The 26531-nt window shown below is 34.0% G+C and overlaps 1 protein-coding gene across 4 annotated transcripts in view; it reads left to right on the top strand.

The window, feature by feature from the left end:
• Nucleotides 1-26531, top strand: part of GRIA2 (glutamate ionotropic receptor AMPA type subunit 2) — a 149839-nt gene that overhangs the window by 109658 nt on the left and 13650 nt on the right. For all 4 annotated transcript variants that reach the window (NM_001185014.3, NM_001185013.3, XM_078001437.1 and 1 more), the window contains 6 exon segments: nt 7106-7273; nt 7536-7640; nt 8301-8411; nt 9967-10173; nt 10674-11044; nt 15511-15709. In NM_001185014.3, coding sequence (NP_001171943.2) covers nt 7106-7273; nt 7536-7640; nt 8301-8411; nt 9967-10173; nt 10674-11044; nt 15511-15709 — 1161 coding nt within the window.

The raw sequence follows: 26531 nt of genomic DNA on the forward strand, positions 1-26531 counted from the left end.
GCAACAGTCTCTAAAATTGATCTCCCTCCGTTCAGCCCTGCCCCTGTTACCTTCCATCTCTGTGATCCTTTTAAAGTATATATAGATTATATTGTCGTTCTCTTCCAAATGCTCTAATGTCTCTCCATTTCACTTGGAGTAAAAAGCCAAAGTCATCCTGTTGTCTTATGAGGCCCTGTCACCCAGTCCCATGGAACCACATCTCTGTGCAGTGGCTCACTCTGTTTCAGCTACATTGGCCTCCTTGCTGTTCCTCAACCAACCCAAGCACCTTCCTACTTCAGGGCCTTTGAGCTGGCTATTTTTTCTTCTTGACTGTTGTCCCCTTAAATATTTGCATGGCCAAGTCTCCTGCACTCCTTAAATCTCTTTCAAATCCTGTCTTCTCATGCAAGGCAATAGTAGGCTATGTATTTAAAACTGCAATCTTGCCACCATCAGAGTTTGTGTATCACCCTTTCCCTGATCCAGCTTTCCCAATTCTTACCTTAGTTTACTGTTCTTTTTTTTTTTTAACATTTAAACTCTTTTTATGATGGACATTTCAAACACACATAAAGGTAGAAAAGTGTAATAATCTCCATATACCCACCATCCAACTTGCCAACGTTTTGCCACTCTCGTGTTCAGTTTTAAAAGAAGCTTACTAGTTTACTGTTCTTATCATTTATGTATTCATTGCATTGATAATTATCTCCTCCTATTTGAAAGTAAGTGCCATTTAAAAAAAATTCATCGAGGTATCCCAGACTCCTAGAATAAATCCTCACACCTGGTAACCATCTAATAGAGACTTCATGAATCAATAAATAGAGAAAAGCAAAGGTACTCTGGTATCACCTATGAGAAGCTCCTAATCCTAATTCTGGAGGTAAGAAAAGGCTTCTTAGAGGAAGCAATATGGAATTGGAGACCTGAAGAAGTAGGAGTTAGGAGAAAGCATAAGGAACAATTGACTCCAGATAAAGGAACTAGGATGTATAACGTCTCCAGTGCAAGGAAAATATAAATATTCCCATAAGGCTAGAGGTTGAACAGAAATGATTTGAAGAAATGCTGAGAAATCATACTTTAGAACTGTACAAGATCCAGAAGAGGTTTTATGCCTTGTTGACATATTAAGGATTTTCTTGTCTAATTTGAAGAGCAACAGGGAACTACGAGAGGAGAGTGCTGATCATGGCTTTGATGCACGAAGATTACTATGACTGCCCTGATGACAAGAGATTGCAGGGAGCCCTGGTGGAGGCAGGGAAGCTTTTGGAAGATATCACAAATAATCAGACAAGAAACAATGGTTGTCTGAATTGTGGTTGTGGCATGGGGATGGAGGGAAATAGATGGATTTGTTACATCTGCCATTTCTCTTAGTTTCTTCATAAATGAAATAATTGTAAAATCTGAATCATTCATAGGTAATATACTGATATAAATTCAGTCAAGAGATATTTGTAGGTTACAAATAAACCTCTCAAAGGAAATATCTCATTTGTATCTTATTAGCCTTAAATCTCACACAGTTGTTTGCAAAGAGTAAGCACACGATAGATATTTGTAGGGATGAAGAGTAATGAATTGGAAAATATTGAATAATTAAAGGAAAAAATATGACATTATTATTGTGATGAAATATGATTTAGATTTCTGCCATAGATTTCTGCATGTGTTCTCTTGTTGAGCCCTGGCAGAAAAGCAATGAGTTCCTTTAGTTGATAAAATGTAAAGTTAATGTAGTTATTTGACCTGACCCATCACAACACCAGGATTTACATGGGAACATTAAAACAGGCATTTTATCTTCCTTAAAAGTATTTTTTAAAGAGAAAGAATATAAAGATATTTCCCACTGTCTCAAAAATAATTTATGGGTATTTCTATTTTTAGACTGATTTTTATTATTTTTAATGTCTCCAACATCCTGTGAAGTATGACTAGCCATTCTACCTTGTCACATAATAACCTTTGTTCAACTTTTGTGTCTTCAGTCTCCTACTAGTGTTAAGGAATTCAACAATAATCTGTGGCTGGCATTTGTGTGGCACTTTAAATAATGGCTTTCTCACAAGAATCTCATTTTATTCAGGAAACAACTTCACACGCAGACTCAAACTTTCTTAATTGCTTTCCTAAGAGAGTTATTAGGTCTGCCTGAAAATAGTATAATCTTTTTCAGTTCAGTAATTAGTGTCGTGCATTAAATAGCACCCTAGTGGCCTAATAGAATTAATTCTGCTTCTTGAGTGTTTTAACTGTCCAAACCACAGCTGGCAGACTGGCATTCACTCTTCCTAATATTACAGCATTTTACCAGCACAACCTGGAAGTTTGAAATTTGACATATTAATTCCTTGTATTTTATAGTTTAAAAAGTATGTAAATGACTGAAATAAATGTATAAATTTGATATTGATAAGATTGTTTATTTTGCAAACATGAATTTTAAAAATATGTATATCACAACTTAAAAAAATGTATTATTAATATTTATAATTATAATTCAGGGCACCTGGGCTCACATCTCATTTTCGTATTTCTTTATCTGTAAAGGGAACAAGTGTAGGTAAACTTTTAGGTTTCCTGCAACTCTCTCATACCATGATTATGTGAAGTGCTAACTTAAGCCCTCAGTGAAACATACGTTAACATTTCAAATTTTTGCTGAATCTCTGACATCTCCAGTGGTGCCTCTATCTCTCAGAGATTGTAGTGACTTGCAGGTAGGCAGACCTCTTTGATCTCCAGCTGCCAAAATTGAATCCTAAATTACTCTGGACATATATATTTTGTTTTTCATAGATCATAAAAAATGAAGAACTTTCACCTTTTTATAAGATTTCTAGGAAGTAGAGAGTCAGGGAGAGGGATTTATTCAACCAGCAAAATAAAAGATCTGCTCCTAAGAAAGTCTTTACCTATGACTGAATCAAAACCAGACAATGCCTTGATTTCAGCATCTTTTTTCTGTCATGGTGAATCTGATTAGCTTTATCTGAAAATTTGAATTGTTAACTAATCTAAAGTTTCTGAATATAAAAATCTTAATCTCTAAGTAAGATTTTCAGTAAACATTAACAGCCAATTTGGGTAATTTAGGCAAAAATATGTTGTTTTTAATTTATTCCTTTTACATGAAGACTCTTTCTTCACAGTAGATTAAAATTATTTTATTATTCATGAAGAATAATAAAATATGTTAATTTAGGTTTCTTGCCAATGCAGCTCTCTTTTCATTCTTGGAAAATGTGATAGAGCTTGTATGCTTACTAAGGTTTTTATGAAGATTTTTATGCCTTTATGCAGTGAAGTTTCAAAGGGCACATATTCAATATGCTTTACAGTATATTAAAGATGACCTTGTCACAGGCAGCTCTTTTCCATAGGGTAGACTGTAGTTGAATTTGAAGTTAAGTGAATCATTTTAAGTTTATAATATATTTCTTCATACTGTTCATTTGTCTTATGGCCCTGATTGATTTGGTCACTGTTGGTTATCTTAAAAAAAAACTTGCTTAAAATTTTTCTTATAGGTTTACTTATTTTTCCTAGAAATCATAATTTTTGACCCTGTTTTAAATTATTTTATAAAAGGATGAAACTGAGAATTAATATTGCATATGATTCTCCAGAGGAATATCATTCAATGTATAATAATTTTTTAACTAAGTAATTGAGGCTATTTTAGAAATGAGTATATAAAATGTACCAGGCCATAAAACTTTTAACATCCAAAAATATGTTACATAAAACACTATTCTTATGTAAAATAATTGATGTTAAAGAAATTTCAAAATTGGTAATCAATTTGGGAAATACTGATTAAACAGTTAAACTGTTATTGCAGGATTTCTGAGGGTCTATAATATGTCAATGTGAAAATCATTTTCTGTACTTATTAGATTACAGAACCCTTTTGTGTGGAGTGAGATAGGGTTTTCAAAACATTGTAAAAACAGTTTTGCATCAAGATAGATAATAACAAAAGAAGAAAAGAATGCAAACCTACTGGTCAATAACTTACATATGTAACATATTTTACAACTCATCAAGCTTCTCATTTACTATACATCTACTTATTTGATACAGTATTTTCCAAATAAAGTAACTAACCATCCCAGTGTACCCGGGATTGAAAAGATTCCTGGGACTCAAGACTTTTCCTTGCAATATTGTGACAGTCGAGGAAAACCAGGGCAATTGGTCATCATAATTACCTCGGAATCACAGAGATCTGGATTCAAATCCACTTTTGCCACACATTTTTTGTGAAGCTGGGTAAAATGAGAGTTTATAACTTGGAATCTTCAGCTATGGAATTGGAATAAAAACAGTTGTGGCATAGGGTTTTTTAGATCTACTGGGAAACTGTCTATCTCCGGCTTGTCACGAAGAGAACTAGGTAAACATGAATATTTTTCCCTACCTTACTTTTCAACACTCTTATAACACAGACAGAAGAAGCATTGCTCTCTTTATTTTACTAAACAACCTAGACAATAATACTTTAGTTCACTTGCCAAAGGCAACAGAAGAGGAAATAGTAAAATCTGGGCTTGAGCCCTGTCTTCTGATGCTAAATGCACTGCTTTCTAAACTATAGTCAACTAATTCAAGTGGTAAAGAAAACTTCTGACAGTGGTCATTCATAGGAAATGTCATAACACTTTAATAGTACTTAAATTTTAGTATTTTTCTTTGAATATATATTTTTAAATTTTATTATGGTATGGATACTATGTTTAGAAAAAGGTGCCGTCGTTGCGATAACCCATGAAAATTTGTGCTGTAGCCTACTTATCCTCTTTTGTGTTCATTAAATTTGAGATATACACAGAACTTCTTTTCATTCCCCCCTTTTTTGGTGTTAGAACACTGTTTTCTCGTATCAGAGATTACAGTAATGTATTATTGATTGGTTTGGCTGATGACTCTTGGACATAACAAACATGTCTAAAATGCATATTTTATTTTATTTTTGTAAACTAAGTCTCAATAAATACACATTTAAAGCAAAGTAAAAAGCACATTTGGAAAATGGACCGTAAAAAACGATTTCCCAGATTTATTCTTAATGCGTGGCTATGATGTGATTGTGATATAGCACTGCAAAGCAAAATGGTCCCCCACTGAAATATGAATTTGCAACTCAGCTGAGGGATTTCACAGAACATAAACATAGGGGCAGAAATGAAGCATTTGCTTTCAAAGAAGGAGATAGTTACATTGTCATCACGATCCTTTCAAATTAATTTACATCTAGTTTAATGAATGGTAGAATAAAACTGAAATATTTAACTATCCAATCAAAAATGTGAACATATTTGTTTAGAAAAATAAATGAGCCATACATGCAGAACATAAGCAGAAAGGAACTCTGGATACAGAAGCTGTTGATTTTCTCTCAGCCCAATATTGTGTTTCTATGATTGTGACTTTTAATTTAAAATGGTAATAGGCTCAAGACTTGATTAGTTTTGAGCATTTGAAAAAGGTTGAAAGGATTTTTACTCTTAATGTGTGCTTACTCTGAATCATATTCATAATATGCTACATGGATCTAAATGCTTTCAATTCATTCAATCTAATCATATTTTTTAAATGTAGTTAACCAACATCTGTAGACCTCAAACACATTTAGTAGACGGCTTTATAGCTTTCCCCTAGTAATGTGAGCAAGCTAAGTAAAAAATGTTGGCTTTTAACTATTATCACTATTTCCATACAAACCGCAATATTTCAATTTGGGTTACATTTCTTTTTCAGAGACCTAGACATTATTGTAAGAATTATTTTGGCAATAAACTTATCTCTGTATAAAAAACAAATTAATGTTTTTTCCTTTAGAATAGAAACAAACATACAAGAGAAGCAGATATATCTTGATGTGATATTTCTTATTTGCTTCAAGAAGTCGTTTCTTAAGTAGATGTCCTGTATTGTCATCTCAGGTGAACAACAGAGTATGGGGAGCTTAGTGGTTTTACTGTTAGATGGCTTGTCTTTTTTCCATGACAAGGAGGCAAGGTTTTCAGCAGGAATTTAGAGAAAGAGAAGTGTGTGGAGGTCAGGGTATTTGGAGAAGACAAAGATGAAATTATCATTTTTGAGAGTGGAAGACCTGAAATACTAAGGAACTGAGTAGAATTCGTGGGGAATGCTGAGTGCCTGTTTTGGATTGGTGATCAAGAATTTAGCATGTCACAAAGTCAGTATGGTACAGTATTGCATTTCTTTCTCCCAAGCTTCACCGTACTTTTCGTACCTACAGATTGAAAAATAATGACAGAAATTTTCTCAGCATTCAGTAAAACTTTAATGTCGAAATGTAATTAATCATTAACTGACAGCATCATCCATTTGGCAAATGGTAATATATATACATGCACATGCTACTACTTATCCAGACACTGACAATGCCTGGAACACATGTAGTATTAATCTGCTTGGTCCTAGAAAATGTAATAATTCTGCTGTCCCATTGGAATCTGAACACCATAAGCTTTGAACCAATGTTATCATAGACTGTTGAAGCATGGAGGCATGGGGGCATAGAAATTATGAAGTTTTGTGGTTCTTCTACTTGATTACCAGAATCACCTAGGGGATCTTAAGTAGATACCCCTAAAACCACTGCAGATCAGTGTGAGCATGACCAGGGTTGAATTAGAGACTAAGAATCCTGAAACTAATTCATATTCCTTCTGCATTGACAAATGTATTTCTCATTAGACTGTAAAGAAATATTAATTGTTAATCTTATAGTTTTGTATATCACCATAGCAGGCTATAAAGTGAGGCTGTAACAAGAAGCAGGTTAGAAAAATAAAAGAAAAATAAACATTGACACAATTATTATGAAAAGGTCTCACCTGAAACAGCTGAGATATTAACATAATAGAACATGTTTAGAGTCAAAAGCACATTTCAAAGTCCCCATGTTTTGTAATGCTTCTGTTCAATTCTTAGGTTTCTAGATGCAGAAATTGTGTTTAAATTCTTGGAGTTTTAGATGGTATTGTGTGCTGAGCAACGGCAGTCTTGGTTGCTGGTGTGCAGTGAGTTTCCAAATTTTCTCCCGTTCTGATGAAATGTGTGTGATCCTTTGCAGTATACTTCTGCTCTGACCTATGATGCCGTTCAAGTGATGACTGAAGCCTTCCGCAACCTAAGGAAGCAGAGAATTGAAATCTCCCGAAGGGGGAATGCGGGAGACTGTCTGGCAAACCCAGCGGTGCCCTGGGGACAAGGTGTAGAAATAGAAAGGGCCCTCAAACAGGTCAGTTACTCAAAATAATCATTAACGTGACTTAATATGGCCATTAATGTTTTCTTCCTGCTGAATTAGTCATCTTTGTCTTATTCCTTATGTCTAACATACAGGCAATGTTCTTTCCTAACAACGCAAAGGTAGGTTGAAGAGAGAAACAAACCTTATTGATGTAGTTTTCTTGACTTCAGCTGGTGAAAGTAATCTGTACAGTGTATATGTTTAGATGAAGTAAATAGATAACTCTGCTCCTTTCCCATTTCTTCATTAGGTTCAGGTTGAAGGTCTCTCAGGAAATATAAAGTTTGACCAGAATGGAAAAAGAATAAACTATACAATTAACATCATGGAGCTCAAAACTAATGGGCCCCGGAAGGTAAATCCTTAGTGATTTAAAGGCAGTTCTAAGTGAGGAGGTGAGTTAGCTAGCCTATGAGTTCACACTTCCAGAGAGTTCTGGAGATGTGTATTCACATAGAGTTTAATGACTTCCAGAAACAGATGTATTTTGAAGTTGTTTTTTTTCCTAAAGTCTGTTTATTTCTGGTAAGTAACATTGAACTATAATTTTAAAAATAATTCGTAGGTAGAGCTGTTGAACTTTAATTTTTTGGACTGAAGTGGAAGTCTTTAATGGAAAGAGAAAGAACTATTGTTGAAGGTTTATGGTTCAGAAGAAAAAAAAGTAGCTGGTGCAAAGACGCATGTAACTGTTCAATTCAACATCACCCTTTTAGCTGTTTAGGCTAAAATGCCATGATTTGGATTTTAATTACATTTCTATATGACCAGTCCCAAACAATTACTCTTAGAGAATATGAAAAGTGAATATGAAAAAACAAGTCATTTTTAACAATTTTTTTATACTTCCTTTTATTCCTGTTAGATTCACATATATAAAAGACATTTCTGTTTAGAACAAGCCCAGTAAATGTGGGTCTAATTTCAGACTGAGACATGGCTTTGAAAATAATTAAATGCTTTGCTAATAGACAAGTCATTTATCCATACGTCTGTCTGCTGTAACCTTTTCCAGATTGGCTACTGGAGTGAAGTGGACAAAATGGTTGTTACTCTTACTGAGCTCCCTTCTGGAAATGACACCTCTGGGCTTGAGAATAAGACTGTTGTTGTCACCACAATTTTGGTAATTTGCTACATATGCCTATGTTTTACTTTGTATTTTCTTATGGATAATGTCTGCGGGAGTAGCTATTTATATTTTAGGAAAATAATACCTGTTTTGCTTCTTTTGCAATGTTTTAATCATTTACTGCATATTTACTCTGTTAAAAGGAATACACAAGATCTAGCTAAAGCATTCAAAATGTTCCTGATTTTCTTTAAGGAAGGCTACAGTTTAACTACACAGATAATTCCTTCCCTGGTGCTTACATCGGTGAACAATTGGGGAATGTCTTGAAGAGTGTTCCTCATATTTCTGCGAGTTCTTCACCTTTCCATTCCCACCCAATACTGTGTAAATTCTTTCTTTCCATTTGGTACGTGAGTTCATGATGATGTTGAGTTGTCTTTATTCTATCTAAGGAAAGATGATCTCCTTAAAGACAAGGATTATTTCCCTTCTTTTCACTCCAAGTTTCAGCACTGGTTGGCACATAGCTAGTACACAATCAATGCATATTGAATGAATAAGGAAAAATTGAACTGGATCTTCAACACCCAGGCTTTGGATAGATGGAAGAGAGATGTGGATCACCATGGCAAGCTGTTGGTGAAATGAAATGGAGAAAATGGTGTTTGTTATAGGACAGGATTTTGTGACAAAACTATTTCATTTTATTTTCTTTTACAAAAAAAGTGGCCTTAACAGTGAAGTTGTAAATTTGTGTGATTTATTCTCCTAACAATACTGAGAGAAGATATAGATAGATTGATAAGGGATTTGAATTAAAACATTGGTAAGCAATTGAAAATCTCCTGATAAGTGCAAATTAGACATTTGAGGATTTTTGCCTTTATCATGCCATTGAGAGGAACTATCTCATTGAGACTCCAAATATCCTCGGTGCCACTTTCCAATGGAGAATATTGGACTGTGTTGATTCATTTTTTTCTTGCTTCCTTTTTCTTATGTTTACAGGGGGAAGCTACTCTCTAGCTATCCTTGTAGCATCATTCTAGGATATTGTATCTCACAGATGAAGTGAGACCTGAAGCCTGCGGGGGTAGAATCAGTACATCATCATGACAATGATCGTTTCAGTCTGTGTATCACTGGCCATGAACCTGATTTCCACATGAACCTTATCTTTGGGACAGCAGTGACACAGGGTTTTGGGTGAATGCTGGTTTGGGGATTGGCATAACCTTAATCAAGGATAAGGGTTTGGTGAATCCAAACCGGAATAAAATAGGTGTCGAGCAGTAATATTTTGCTCTAAGTCCTAATAATCACAAATATGGCTAGAGAACATACAAAGAATTTGTGATTTTGAGTATCTTGTTCACTCGGTATGGTTACGTACAAGCCATCTTAATGAAATATAATGATAAACATACAGAGATTTTTTTGGGGAAGCATTATACTTAAATTATTCTTCTACTGTTGTGTGTTCACCATCTATATTCTTCATTCATTCTGGCTAACAGGTAATAATTAAACCAGAAGATTTGATTCAATGAGAGTACATAATTAACACAGATATTTTAATCAGCTAAAGCAAAGTCTTTTCATATAGGAATCTCCATATGTTATGATGAAGAAAAATCATGAAATGCTTGAAGGCAATGAGCGCTATGAGGGCTACTGTGTTGACCTGGCTGCAGAAATCGCCAAACATTGTGGGTTCAAGTACAAGCTGACTATTGTTGGTGATGGCAAGTATGGGGCCAGGGATGCAGACACGAAAATTTGGAATGGGATGGTTGGAGAACTTGTATATGGGGTAAGTATAGCTCTTCTCATAGATAAAGTCATTCAATTTGAATTGTTGTTGACAGACTGCTTCCTCTCCCTGTGAAGTATCTATGTCTGAGGTTGTCGATTTCGCACATTACTCTAGAAACATTATCTTGTTGATTTGTGAACATCTGAAATATTAAGATTGAAGCCAGAAGTAGACATGTAGATTAACTGAGACAATCATTACATCTCTCTTGAAGCATATGGGCCATATGTATTGTCAAAAGGCTGCAAATGCAGAGATGCAGTGCAGATGTGTAATGATCATAGTCAAGCCAGATGGGTATACTGTGTATTCATAAAGAGGAGGGGCATTGGGGGAATAATTCCCTTTTGTTCATTCTTTACTGGGACTATACCAGGGAAAGAATTATTGCGATTTCTCTGATTTCCTCTCCTTTTTCTTTGATCCAGTGACATAACCACGATTCCCTTTTCACCATGACTCCAGGTACTATTACTTTCCTTTTTTTTCCCTTACAGAAAGCTGATATTGCAATTGCTCCATTAACTATTACCCTTGTGAGAGAAGAGGTGATTGACTTCTCAAAGCCCTTCATGAGCCTCGGGATATCTATCATGATCAAGAAGCCTCAGAAGTCCAAACCAGGAGTGTTTTCCTTTCTTGATCCTTTAGCCTATGAGATCTGGATGTGCATTGTTTTTGCCTACATTGGGGTCAGTGTAGTTTTATTCCTGGTCAGCAGATTTAGCCCCTACGAGTGGCACACTGAGGAGTTTGAAGATGGAAGAGAAACACAAAGTAGTGAATCAACTAATGAATTTGGGATTTTTAATAGTCTCTGGTTTTCCTTGGGTGCCTTTATGCAGCAAGGATGCGATATTTCGCCAAGGTTGGTTACTCACCTGCTTCAACTTTGTGCATTTTAGGTCTCAAGTGGACATTCATGGTGTTTATGAATTCACTCTAAAGAAGTTACCAGCTGCCGACTTCCTGTCCAAGTGGTTTAAGACACTTAAAGGACATCCTCTTAGCTTCGGCATAAGTCTGTGAAATATATGAACAATGTTCTGCGAATGTTGCTCATCTATTTCCCTGGTGAAATTATACACACCATGGAGAGGCTATAAAATGCATAAGGTTCCTATCATTCCATGCCTTCTTGGAGGGGTACCGTGTTTTTGCTGCATATTCTCATTTTACAGTCATCTGTGTGTTGATGCACAGACCTGTATATGGGAAAATGGGCAACGTTATTTATTAACTGCAAAAGTAACACCTTGTTAGATAAAACTTCGTTGGCACACATCTCATCTCTTTTATTTTCCCATCATTAGCTCATGGAAATGGTATGGGAGAGATATTATAAAATTTTGTTTTTTCTAGGTGAGGTTACTGGATTAATATAATAGCATATTTTCAAGTACCCACAAATGCCTGGAAGGGACTAATCAGTCATTAAAAAAACCTATCCATATTGAATGGTAATACACACACATCATGGAATAAACTCACCTACCTTTAATCTCATTATGATATGTTAAATCCCTGCACTAGAATGCCTAATTATAATGAATCTACCACAAAGTGCCTATTGATTTTATTCATGTTGCACATATGAATAAGAATGATAGCCATGTTTGGCTCTTCAGAGGAATAAATCATGTTTTTCTAGTGTGATTAACATTTAAAGTCAAAATGTTTATCAGTCTACTGGCGCGTTTTAATTTAGGCTCTAGTACCCTTCTTTGATTTTACAGGATATCTTAAAAACTAATGGAGCGGGTGCCTTTCATGATACAGTTTGTTATATTGTGAGTTTTAAAAATCACTTTTGAGAATAACAAGTGATTAATTTAAGAAAACTATATGAGAAGCTCAAAGATTGGCATCTTTTGCAATCTTTTTAGTATATTTCACCCAGTGAGATAAAGGAAATACATTATGTAGGCAGCAATTATCAGTAGCTTACTTCTCTGATAGTAGGTAATTCTAGCGGGAATGATTTAAAAAATTACATTTTTATGAATTATACAGAGTTTTAAAATCTCAGTTTCACCAGATTCCCTGTGACTTCCCTGTGGGACTTCAGTGAATTAGGAATATGCCAATGGTATTTGCACAGCATGACATAAGAGTGTGTGTGTGTGTATATATACACACACACATATATACATAAATATATTTTTTACCTCTGACAAAATATGTAAGATTCATAGTTTTATCATCTCTGTATTTAGTTTATTTAATCTAAGTTAAAGATATGTAGAGAAGTTTCTAATAATTTGGAGGAAAATACTAACCAAATTGGGGTCTCAGAGAACATTCTGGCCCGTAAAATGATAAAGAAGTAGTTCACTCTTTGGTAAGAAGGACAGTGAAGTATGTTACCCTAGTTCTGAAATGTAAGGCAATAATATCCTGTGCTATGCCTTTTGGATAGTAGGGAGAAGTGTATGTGGGTTCGTTATGAAGTAGGACATGTCAGCCCAGTCTGGCCTGGGTTCCCGTCGATGCCTGCTCCTGGGCATGATGGCACTGTAGGTAGTTGTTTAGGTATCCAGTGTTTGTCAAGGAGTGGGAAACCTAATTGCACACAGGGACTGGAGCACAAGGCATATCAGCAATCTGTATTATCCCAGAGTCGACCATGACATATAGATGACTTCTCCTTTTCATCAAGGCTGCATCTAAATTAAGATATTTTTTCTGTGCTTTTGATTTCATTCATGAGTCATGACATTACAGTTTCACATGTAGTAACTTTTATTTCCTGGTAAGATAAACAGATTTTTAGATAGCATATATTTCCTTGTTATTGATTGATATTTTTTCCTTCAGAATGTATTTGATAAAAATTTATTTCATTAAAACATTTGAGATACATGTCTTTCATTTATGCTATATATGCATTTTAAAATTCAACATAATACACTGGCAAAGTTAATGATTTTTAATGAACAAAACTATCATTTTTAAGAATGCAATGATGGTTACCCCAGTTAAGAAGAATACAGTAGCTTATTATCAGTTTTAAATAGCATGACATCCACAGATCACTTTAGAAATGTCTTTAAATATTAAAAAGTATTTATAATTCTTTTCCAAGTAAAATATGATATGAAACTATATTATTAATGTTAATAGAACACATTTAAGTTGTAATCTAGAGTGATTTGTTAAATTAAGTGACTTCTCATTTGTCTGAAATTAAGTTTAGAATATCCTAACTATAAGACATGGTCTCATGGAGAATAGAATCACAGAAATTATGAGAGCAATATGCTGTAAAGGTTATTTTTATTGTCCTGTTTGCTTACGGATTGTCCACAGTGACCCTAAAGGAATCAAATGAATATAAAAACGTGTATCATTTTAAAAATGATTTAGTGGGGATTAAAAAGAAATAAGAGCATATGCACATTTCTTTACTCCTTTAGTGCTGATGCTGATGAGTGAAAGTTTTACTTTTAATTTTAGAAGTAATTTTTGTCTGTCACCATAAAATAATATTGAATTTTCTTCTCTGCATAATTTCTCAGGAACTCTTTGAGAAACATGAATTGACACTTTAAAAATACTTAAAAGTAAATAATAAATAGCTGAAGTGCTTTTCGCCTTTGAATTATTTATAAGTCCAATCAAATTTTTTAGATATCATGTACATTTTAAATCAGTTGATGTATTAAATCTGATATAAGGACTGGAATAGAGGACAACTTACATCTAACTTTTCTTAATTTTTACAACTGGAATAGAATGACTTATAAAAATGATTCTTAAACATATCGTACATTAATATGCGATGTGTAGAGTTTTAAGGGATTTGAGCAGTCAGGTACTGAATCTGCGCTCTTAAATATATATAACTATACTTGTCATATAACTATACTTCCCATTGATATTAGATGAATAGTGAACATTTTGAGAGTGATTGTGTCTACATAAGGCATTTTTCAAATGTAAAATATATTTAATATCCTTTTCAGAATATATGTGAGAAGTGTTTAACTTTTTCCATCCTATCATATTTATTTAATTTTTTGTATTTCATACAGACTTTGTGATAAAGACCTTTAATTATATTCTTTTTGTTTTTCCTTGCTATTTTTCTCTATCTCTTTTATTTTAGCAACTGATGTTTTTATATAAAAATTCTTTTCATTTAAATTAGCTTCTCTCCTTTCTTAACTGCTTGAGTGGTTTATTCTACCAATATTTCCCAAGTGTTTGATCTAGTATATGTTTCATCAAAAGATTTATTTCTTAATGTTAATTGTCAGAAACTTTAGATCATAAATTGCCAAGCATGATTTAAATTTTTAGAAATATCACTTATTCACACTAGCAAGTCTAATTGTTAGACATAGCAGAATTACTGACAACAGAGAAATGGTTATTTTTATTGGTTTATCAATATCACTTAAAGTCTTAGTTATGTGCAGAATCCCATCAGATTTTTCAAAATAATACAGTATATATCTTTTGCTGTATCTCTATACCTGTATTCCCCTACTTCAGGTTTTAAAGTAAATTATTGGGAATCTATTAAGCTTTTAAAAACTATTCTATGTAAGAATTTGTAGTCAGAAAAATATTGTTATTTTATTATACCTCAAACTAGAAATTTATATCTTCACAAACTTTTAAATGTATAATTTGTTTTCTTTAAGTTTTTTTTTTTTTTTTTTTTTTTTAGCAGGACACATAAAGGAACAGGGTCATAGCCATCCATACCCTGAAGCCATCTGATTTTTATTCATTAATAGTTATATTTGGTGCGATATCTTTGCTTGTAGTGTTATTTTTCCTCATTTTTCTCTCCTGTACTGTATCTAATACCAATGTTTTACATACGCAAGATTAGCAAAATTTGGGGCCTTTTTTGTTTTGGAAATTGAGTGAATTAAAGGGAGGATTTCTTTGGTTTTAAAGTTATATCTGTGGAGTATGCTTTTATTTAATTTTTGATTTTGTTCATAAACATTGTTATGAGCTTTGCTGGTGATATTACATTCTCTTGTTTATGTTTACTTACATAATGAGTGGATAAAATTTTATGAGTATTTGTAAATTTCTTGAAATTGCTTTCTTATGGGATTCATATCAAACTATTTGGGCATTACAATTATGGAAGTATTCCAGAAATCAGAAGTTCTGACCTGTGTGTATGCTGTTAAATTTAGCTACTCTGTACTCCTTGCCCAAAATGTTTAATGATTTCCAGTTTCGTTAACTATATTGAAAAATATAAAATTAAATATTCCCCTATAAGTCAATATTTGCATAATACTGTTAACTTGTTTTTTATTAGGTCATTCATTTCACTTTACAAATCCATTTCATACTTGTTATTAGATCCCTCTCTGGGCGCATTGTTGGAGGTGTGTGGTGGTTCTTTACCCTGATCATAATCTCCTCCTACACGGCTAACTTAGCTGCCTTCCTGACTGTAGAGAGGATGGTGTCTCCCATCGAAAGTGCTGAGGATCTTTCTAAGCAAACAGAAATTGCTTATGGAACATTAGACTCTGGCTCCACTAAAGAGTTTTTCAGGGTAAGAGATTCTGCTTTGTAGTTTCTGATTTTGTTCCTGAAATTTAACCTATTTAAACTTTGTTTCCCTCCCATAGTCAATTCCAAGGTACTATGTGAAAGTAACCCTAATTCTATTTCTGTTCTTGACCTTGTCTCTGCTTCTGACCCTTCCCTATCCCAATACTTAGGTCTAGCTCTAATTTCTGACTCCTAACTCCTCAAGAGAAAAACCACAATGTTGCAATGAAATCTGTTTTACCAAAATTGATTGTCCTTTTGGAACAACATTGAAGCAAAGTATAGTTAAGATTAGATTATTATGTTTTCAACAAAATATCTTATTTTTCTTTGATTTTAAATAAATATGACTGCATTTATCTTACCTAGTTCATAATTGAAAAACTCACATTCAAATCAATTATGTTAATTATGTGTGAGGAAACAGATTATGTTTATATGTGTTGATTCTGAATTTTCTGTGCAAAGCTTCCAAGGAGAAGCCAACAAAGGTCCTCCACTTCCTAACTTTTAAAATATGTAGCATATTTATACTGTGTCTATTAGACGTAGGTTACTTTTTTAACTTTTGTTCTTATGCTCTCTTTTTATAGGATAAGCCCAAGGCCCTGATGTTGGCATAATTTTCTTTCTTTCTACTATTGTGTGTATAAAACAACTCTTTCTATGAAAATGTTTAAATGCAGCTGATTAACATAGGTCTAAAGCCAATATTGGTGACATATAATGGTCTCTGATAATCTATAAATATCTTCAAATATATCTGAGTTTGAGTGAGATCTAGTCCAACTTATTCATGAATTAGGATTAGGACTTTCAAATGACCATCAGAATTTGAAGACTATCTCATGCTACATTACCTCTGGTCTCTTTTCTGAATAACTTCAGTTCAGCTGAAGATACTATGGGAGAAAGGGTTCTGGGAGTGGGAGTGGTAGAACCATAGCTAATAACAGGTAGTAACTTGGGTGTATGTGAAGAGTGCAGGACCTTGATGAATTAATTAGGTACCTCAATTTAAGTGCAAAGATGTGGACCATCAGCAGCTTTTTTTACTTTTAACGCAGATTTTAGTATGAATCTTGTAATGTAGATTTGCCACTAATGACAATGTATTATCATTTCTAAACATATAGGCAACATGTGTATGAATACTCAGTTTTAAAATGTTGTATGTTCCTCAATTAGAAGTGCATTTAAAAGCATTTTTAATATTTGTATGCAGTGTGGCTTGCTTTTATCTCATTTGGAAAAATTAGGTGCTCCCTCTTGAAGTAAATGAGATCTATGAGAATGATGCAGATGCCTGTTATAACATGATTTACTTGGTGCTACTTTTGTTGATTAAAATTATCCTTTTTTTTTTTTTTTTTTTTTTTTTGAGACGGAGTCTCACTCTGTGGCCCAGGCTGGAGTGCCATGGTGTGATTGTGGCTCACTGCAAGCTCCGCCTCCCGGATTCACGCCATTCTCCTGCCTCAGCCTCCTGAGTAGCTGGGACTACAGTTGCCTGCTACCACACCCAGCTGATTTTTTTTTTTTTTTTGTATTTTTAGTAGAGACGGAGTTTCACCGTGTTAGCCAGGATGGTCTCGATCTCCTGACCTCGTGATCCGCCTGCCTCGGTCTCCCAAAGTGCTGGGATTACAGGCGTGAGCCACTGCACCTGGTCGATTAATAATAATCTTAATTATTTTCAGACACTCTCTTCCAGTTGAGCATGCATCTGTGGAGAGTCTCAGTTATTACCTTGCTTGGACAATAGTAGTACCAGTTACTTTTCACTACTACACGTTCACATTCACAAAGCTTTTCAGTATATCTTCACTGAGTCAATCATAGAAACACGTGTCTTAATCACTAAGGTGCTAGAATCGTATGCCCAGTGTATTCACATTCCCTAGTAGACAAGATAAGAAAGCTAGTTGAGTCTGGGAAAAGAATGTTGCTACTTTTCTGTTTCAGTGCACTAACCTCATGGAGCCCATTTGTTCCAATATGCAGTTGTGGAGGTTTTATAAGGTTGTGGAGCTTTTCTTCCCTAGAGTAATAGAGAAGTGATGATGGATAGTTAGCCAGCTGATGACTTCTATCTATCAGTATAGCTCCCCAAAGAAGTCTCTTATCCGTTACCTGTTTTAACCTAACAATATTTCTGTCTGGTAGTGAGGGCAATGATTTTTGTTTGATATCTGTGCATTATTAAACAGAAGCTCAGATAATTTTGGGTATTTGATTAAATCCATGCAACTAATAAATATGCTGAGGTCTTTTCCTCCTAGCCAGGGTTCTTTCTATACACTATTTTTCCTTGTGCAGCAAAGTCTCTGGATTTATTTCACTGCCTTCGTGCTCTGTTCTTGGTTACATCCACACTTGCTTGTGTAATGCTAGAACATCAGACACGGTTGAAACCCAAGCAAGTCCTCACCATTCCTCTCAAACTATCTCGAAAAGGAACTGTTGATGAAATGACATTGGCTAGGTCTCAGTGCATATAATGTTGTAGTGAGCTTCTCCTTATCTAGAGAAAGAAGAGTGTGGGTTCAAACTTGTTTTAAATCACACTATTCTGTTTGTACCAAAAAAACAGAAGGCAACAAAACAGCAGGCATCACCAAAGAGAATAGGAACTTTATATGTTACTTCTTTCATTGAAGTATATGACGTGGTTGCAATTTTGGAAATTATGTATATTAAAGTTTTGTTTCTTCAAGTTGAATTAAATAAAAATGTTGCTAGTTCATGAGTAATTTTGAGCAATTTTGCTAACTGTATTACAATAATATTTGATAATTGGATGCCATGATGACAATACTGAGGAAAATCTTATTTAAGCTTCTGATTCTCAAAATGTTTTCTAGGATACTATGGCTTTCCAACTGTATCCATCAAGTATCATACTTTTCACATAGAGTTGACGAATTAGTACAGGGAAACTGCATAACAGATTCCCTTTGAGTCAATAACTTTTTTTCATAGAATGTTATGTAAAATATTGAACAAAATGAAGCTAATTTAGAGACATTTTAAAGACAAAAAGATTTGATTTTCATTAATATTGTTTCCTTAAATCATAGGGTGAACTGCAGTATGTCTATTGGCTATAGTGTGGTTGAATTGCTGAGTTTCTGTGGAAAAATATGGCAAACAGAATTCTTGTTTCTATACCTAAAATTAACATTCACCACAGGTCTTGGGTTCATCCTCTCTCAACTTTCCTTTGGTCCTAAGGAATTTTGGGACTTCTGTGTAAGGTAGATACAGAACAGGGTGAATGCTGGCAGACTGATTATTATGGTGTCCAGCCTATCAGGAAAGGGATATGGATGAAGTGGGCTGAAGCAAGACTGAAAACATGTATTGCTTACTTTGTTCTCTGCTCATTCATTATGCTTACTTTCCGAGTCAAGACCCGGTAAAATAGCTGATTACACATGCAATAATGCACTTTTATCACTTGCTAATCTTTAAAGTTCTAACATTTATCTTCATGTTTTGTAATGTGGCTTTATTTGGCTTTAGTGATAGCTTTGTCCTTTTTATGGTCGTTTACAACTGGGAATTTTATTAGTTATATTATTGCTAAATTTTCTGCTATCACTGAGTTTATCAAGTCAACAGATAAATTGGTTTTCATCATAGCCAGAGATTTGGATTTAGCATTGCAGACATGGATTTGAGAAGTTAGGTCATTTTCTAAATTTCAAATAGTAACTAACTGAAAAATTAAAAGTAAGTTGAGGCCATTTAGAAATGAAAGTCCAATTCTAAAACAGGATTCAGAATTTTGAACTCCTAGTCTTTTGTCTCAATGTCAATTGTTTCCTAAAAGTATATTCTTGTTGAAATAAAAGCACTTCATATAAATTTATAAGATGAATATTTTGTTTAATAGTTAGGGATCTGTTTTGTGCTGACGTGATGTTCGTTTTTCCATTAAAGTCTAAGATATTTTCAGATTTCAGGTAAATCATAACAAACCACATTATATTAATATTACTTTAGTAAAGTCAGTGAGTATGTAATTGTCATAGAAGTTCAATTTAAGCTGCAGATTTTCTAATTGAAAATCTATACTTTCCTTCAGTGATGATCATTAAACGAAACATTCATGAAATATGTACTTTGTTTGCTTGAAAGAGAGAGTAAATGGAGAACAATCTTGTAACCACCAAGAGATGTGAGGAAAATGAGTCTGGCTTCATTTTCTGCCGTTTTCTGTTTATGGAACTCATGCACCTCCTTGTACAGAGTGAAAGATAAAGTCTGAATCATTTTGGAGTTACTGATCATCCCTAATTATAGTGCCACTGTAGCATACCTATAATTAAGAGAGAATTAGCCTTTCAATTATAAGCCACTATTTTTAGAGCTTCACATTTTAATAATCTCTTATCTCAATAAAATAGGACAGATCTTGAATTAGATGACTTTGTATAGAAAATGATTGTATAGGACCCATATGCAGTATGTTACTACAGAAACCTTGATTTTTAAGGACAGGAAATGGTTTTCTTATCTAAACCTATCATTGGCCTGTCAAACCACAAAGCACAAGTATTAGCTTGCAGATAGGAAGTAGCTCTTCGTGCCTGTGCTGTCTCCCACACTGCAATCTGTTCCTTCTGGTTGTCTCCTCTGGGAGGATGAGGAACACAGATTATTCTCTAAATATATGGTCTACTTTGATGATAATGTTGAAAGAAAAAGATTCTGAACATTGCCAAAATAAAGGTATTTGCCTTCTTGTTTAATGCAGTTTGTTCCATCTGCAAAAGATATTTAATCTGGTAGTAAACCACGAGACTCTACTGTTATTACTCAGCATTGTAGACTTTTTATAGAGTTTAGAAATAGTATAAATAATGGATAACTAATATTAATGCAGCTGTTACTTACCAGTGAAATAATTAGTTTGAAATTTTCCATGTGCATACATGGTCTCCTATATAATCAATATTACAAGAGAATTAAAATAATTGAGAGCATTTTTTTTTAAAAGACGGTAACCTTTTTTCAACTCTCTCTATGGCTTACGATACACTTATTTATATTTACATATGAAAACATTCCTGAAATATAATTGCAAATAAAAATGTTCTAGCCATTATGACACTTCTTCTATGGAACTATATTAATTGCTATTTCATTAAAGTTACATTTAAATCAGTTATTGTTTGTGTTTAGTAATAATACAGCGTGATTTCTTTTTTGACATGTTATAAATAATGGATTTCACGAATCTGTGATTCCCCATACTTATTTTATTATTCCTGGTATTGCTAATACCAGGTTGCCTCTACTGCCTGCCACAGTTGCCTCTACTGCCTATTTCTATGAAGGCAGAAATTTGTATGTCTATGATACATATGTATATATCTATTTATCAATACATAATATCTTTCAAATATTTTGGAAATAAAATGAGTATAGCCATTTGTGTCTCTATATATGTAGAACATTACTCATATCGAAATAGACCTTTCATAGATGTGTCATCCATGCTTAAATATTTAAATAGTTTCAAAAATAGTAGGTGTTAAATAAATGCTGAATGTGAATAAATAAGGAAAAAATAGCATCGTATGCATATGTTGCAAGTCACTCATGCATGGTTAGTCATCTATTACAAATTTTTCTTCCTTAGTTTTTTGGGGGCTTGATTATAGCAGAACAATCTGCACAGCTGACAACTCTTGCATGCCCAATCCTTCTGTAGATGATCCAGGAGACGTTAAAATCGTTTCCTCTCTGGTTGGCAGTTTTTATTTCTCTGACATTTTAATTTTTATCACCATTCCATAGAACATCTGAGAAAGCATTGAATTCATAAAGCATCCTAAATGTATTTATGAATACATTTAGCCTAAGTTGCCTTCGGGAGAACCCATGATCTCTGATTTCAGCTAACACTAGTGGGTTAACAATACTGGAAGGGTCAAAATGTTCCCTTTAAAATGTATTGCCCAGTTTAAGGACCGTGCAGCTCATTCAGTAGTTCTTAAATTTCACAGGAAGAGAAAAATAAGGAAATGTAGAGGAAGCCATGATGAAACATATGTTTTTGGTGACCCAATGCTAAGGAAGGTGTATGTCTGCTTGTTGAATTGTAATTATTGTGCAAAGTGGCAGCTTTTCCCAGGGTAGATGTGTTATTTTGGTCATTCTCTTTCCATAACTATTCTTTGTAAATATCAATGTGCTCTGTAGCCATGCAATTGTGTCTTTTAAAGACCAGTCTTGCGATACACTAGCTAAATAATTTGACTAATCAGATTACAGGAGACTTTCTATTATTGTCCATACCAAAGAGAAAGCATTCATTTTCATACCAATAGCAGATCATGAGAACAATTCATCTAGAAGGAAAGGTTAAAACAATACAGAAGTGATTTGGGTTTAGTCTCTCATTTCAAAACCTTTCTAAAATTCCTGTTTAAATGCTTCACAGAAAATATTAATTTCAGAATAAATTACAGGTGCTTTAAATGCCTTAGATTTCAATTCACTTTATTATTTTATTTAACTAAAAGAATCATCTCTGCCTACCTGTGTTGGATCTTTCACACTAGTTGCCATGGTGATAAACATGGTCCCAGAGCTCTGTAGAGAAGAGAATGGAATTGTTCAATTATTTAAATATATAGGAATCAAATCTCAACTAAATATAAGTATTACTGATAACATTTTGAAAATTATTCAATTAGACTTTTGATATTTGAAGGAAAATTTGATGGTTCACTTCTATAATCCTAACACTTTGGGAGGCCGAGGCAGGCAGATCACGAGGTCAAGAGATCAAGACCATCTTGGTCAACATGGTGAAAATCCATCTCTACTAAAAATAAAATCCAAAAATTAACTGGGTGTGATGGCATGCGCCCAGCTACTCTGGAGGCCGAGGAAAGAGAATAGCTTGAACCCTGGAGGTGGTGGTTGCAGTTAGCCGAGATCATGCTACTGCACTGCAGCCAGGCAACAGAGCGAGACTACGTCTCAAAAAAAAAAAAAAAAAAAAAAAGAAAAGAAAAGAAAATTTGATATTAAAGTAATTTATATTTTGCATTTCTGGCAGATAATTTTGCCCTAGCTTCTACTAAGTGATTAGCCAAAGCAAAGAAATTGGTAAAGGTGGTTGCTTATTTTCATAGGGAAATGATTTTTTGTTTATTTGTTTGTTTGTTTCTTGAGACAGGGCCTCACTCTGTCACCCAGGCTGCAGTGCAATGGCACAGTAATGGCTCACTGCAACCTCAACCTCCTGGCTTGAACTAATCCTCCTGAGTAGCTGGCACCATAAGTGTTTGTCACCACGCTCAATCAGTTTCTAAATTTTTTTGTAGAAACGGGATCTCCCTATGTTGCCCAGGCTGGTCTCGAGCTCCTGGGCACAAGTGATCCTCTCACCCTGGCCTCCCAGAATGCAGGTATTATAGGTGTGAGCCACCTTGCCCAGCCCAAAAATGAAATTTTAAAAATAAAATGGAAATTGGACAAATCAAGCGATGACAAATATTCTTAAAGTTTCAAAATACGATATTTCATAGTGTCTTTAAAGGAACTAAGATCTTATCATAGTAGAAGATGTTTTATAGATTCTAAAATTTATAGTATCTCTCTCAAATCTTATAGTCTATGTGGCTTCTTTAACAATGTTGAGTAGAATTAAAAGTTTCATATTAGCATTAAAATTTAAACAAAATTAGAGGCTTGTGTGAATATTTGTGCTTTTCAAAATGAAATATACCAAGCATTAAAATGATTACAGACATGTTATTGTGGCTAGCATCTGATAAATACAAATAAGAAATATATAAGATTACCTTTTCTTACCTGTATATAAAAAGTATAAAGTCATTGTCCTATATAATTTTGCTCCAAATACTTTTCTCACTCGTCTTTCATTCCTGACATAGCAAAAAGAATGTAGACTTAAGCTAAATCCTTTCATAAGGCAGACAGTGACGACTGATGAAACAACTTTGATCTTTTATCAGAAAGATTGAGATCAGAGCCTTCAAACATTTGTTTCAGGATACAGATACACTTTCCATGTATGGGTTAGTAATGTGATATTTGAGGATAAGAGATGTAGAAAGTATCATGGTCATTGACTTACCAAAGGGATTTATACTGATACTACAAGGGGCCCATTCTGTCTTGTGTATATTAGTGGGATTTTCCTGGTTACTTTTGAATTTGCAGCCATTTTTCCTTTTATGTTACTTCCTAAATTCTAGGGTGTTGTTGTTGTTGTTGTTGTTGTTGTTCATTTCCTTATTTTGAAATCAAGTTCAGTGCTTGTTTTTTTTTCATAGTCAAATTTTCTTAAGGTTGTTAGAACCTTCCTTCTTTCCTTCTATCCCTCCTTCCTTCCTCCCTTCCTTCCTTCCTTCCTTCCTTCCTTCCTTCCTTCCTTCCTTCCTTCCTTCCTTCCTTCCTTCCCTCTTTCATTCTTTCTTGTAACCTCAAAATATTGAAACACTGCTCTTTAGCTTGGCAGTGGGATATATAGAGATATTTCCTAAAGCAGTGGTAGGTGGTTACAGAGTACAGTGCAAATGGTCTCGTAGTGTTCCTAGTTTCCAAAAAAGCAACTGTGCTGCCCTGAAAATTTGTTCATTTATAATGAAAAAGACTTTTAAATTAGGATAGTTCACTAACACAACCAATTTTTCTCATAATTACATTCACTTTTTAATTGCATAAACACACACACATACACACAAACATTGAAAATGCAGTATTTCTGAATTCATGTTGTTGAGGTTAGATCAAGATGCTGAATTAAAATATTTTAAAAGCCATTATCTCACATTGCAGATAAGTTCCTTCTATGTGGTGATCTCTAATGTCCATATCATCTGTAAACACAGAAGTTAGATTACAAATGAGCTTCCAATTTATGTTCATATTAGAGATACCATGACATTTATTGAGTTAATCATTCAAACAATTCTTGAATATACCTTACAAATTCGTTAAGAGTCACTATTTTTATTGACAATCTAATCTATTTTGTTACAGTTTTCATTGTTATGGTCTTTAGAAAGTTCTTACAAGATCAAAGCTTGTATCTTAAGTATTTTCATTTATTTGTCCTAATTCTGGCTTAATTGTTTTCTTTTGCATATTATAGACACATCAAATATATGGAGAGAACTATCATCTCTTTCTTAACTTTTCTTATCACTAACCTTAAAATTCTAAATTCCCTCAACCATTAATTATTATATTTTCAAACCCTTCTTATGGTTTTCACATATTTTAATTGCAGGTTTGCCCATGTTATTCTTGCAATGTGATATATAGATCTGGGGTCTGATTTCATCTACTTATAGAGGATCTTTTAAATTTTTTTTTTTATTTCAATAGGTTTTGGGGGAACAGGTGGTGTTTGGTTACATGAATCAGTTCTTTAGTGGTGATTTCTGAGGATCTTGACCTGAATCTGAAAATTAAGACCACAATTTCAGACCACAATTTCAATCTGAACATTTGTGTTGTTCAGGCAGCCCAGTGTTTACATGGAGAAAAAAAAAAGACTCTAATGAAATCATGCATTCTTCAGTTACTACAATCACACCATTCTCTATTACTCCATTGCTATTTATTTTGCTCACTTATTATATCCTCTTTGGCCTTTAAAGTATTTGAAATTAAAATTCTGTTATCTAGACTCTATAATTTCATTTAAAATCTTTAAGTTGATTAGCTTTTGTGGTAACTGCATGGAATTAATCGTTTGCCTTAATTTGAAGTTTACTGAAAACCTGGTTGATTTTAATGAATTGTGGTAAGCCTCATGTATTCTATTCTATGAATATGAATTGATTGAAGTTACATGCCAACTTTTGCATTCACTCCTGTTTAATTTTACATTAGTTTTTTTTGTTTGTTTGTTTTTTGGGGTTTTTTTTTGCTCATTGTCCTAATCCCATAACACTGATTCTATCATATACAATAGTAATATCTGCAAATTTGAAATATTTGTCATGTATATCTTCATCCAGATTGTTGACTGAAATACTAGACATAATGGAAATAAGTATATAATCAGTGGTATAACAGCAGCTTCTGTTGAAATCAGCATTTGTATACAAAGGAATATTCAATGTTTTTAAAATATGATTGATATTTTCATCACAAACTCGTCTAATTTCCATAAACCTAATTTTCTATCTCAGCCACAAAAATATGATATACTTTTCAAATGTTTTGATCGTAATCAAGATGTTCGTGATAGATCTTGAATGCACCAATTGAACAACACTATTAAAAATAACACTAATGGCCGGGCGCGGTGGCTCACACCTGTAATCCCAGCACTTTGGGAGACCGAGGCGGGCAGATCACGAGGTCAGGAGATCGAGACCATCCTGGCTAACACGGTGAAACCCCATCTCTACTAAAAAAATACAAAAATAATTAGCCGGGCGTGGTGGCGGGTGCCCGCGGTCCCAGCTACTTGGGAGACTGAGGCAGGAGAATGGCGTGAACCTGGGAGGCGGAGCTTGCAGTGAGCCCAGATCGCGCCACTGCACTCCAGCCTGGGTGACTGAGCAAGACTCTGTCTCAGAAAAATGAATAAATAAATAAATAAATAACACTATTAAAAATGAAAGATGGGGTCATAGGGGTATCACTTGCTCTTCCTCTACATTATCAATTCACATTGTATGCATATATGTGCACATATAGTTAATACATAAGGTATAAAGAGTAGGCATTCCATTAATTATGTCATTTACCATTCATAAGGGAATGAGAACATATGGAAATAACATTTGCATTGTCAATTTTAAAGTCATCGCTTTTTA

This window comes from Macaca mulatta, chromosome 5 (assembly GCF_049350105.2).
Source record: "Macaca mulatta isolate MMU2019108-1 chromosome 5, T2T-MMU8v2.0, whole genome shotgun sequence".
NCBI classification, from domain to species: domain Eukaryota; kingdom Metazoa; phylum Chordata; class Mammalia; order Primates; family Cercopithecidae; genus Macaca; species Macaca mulatta.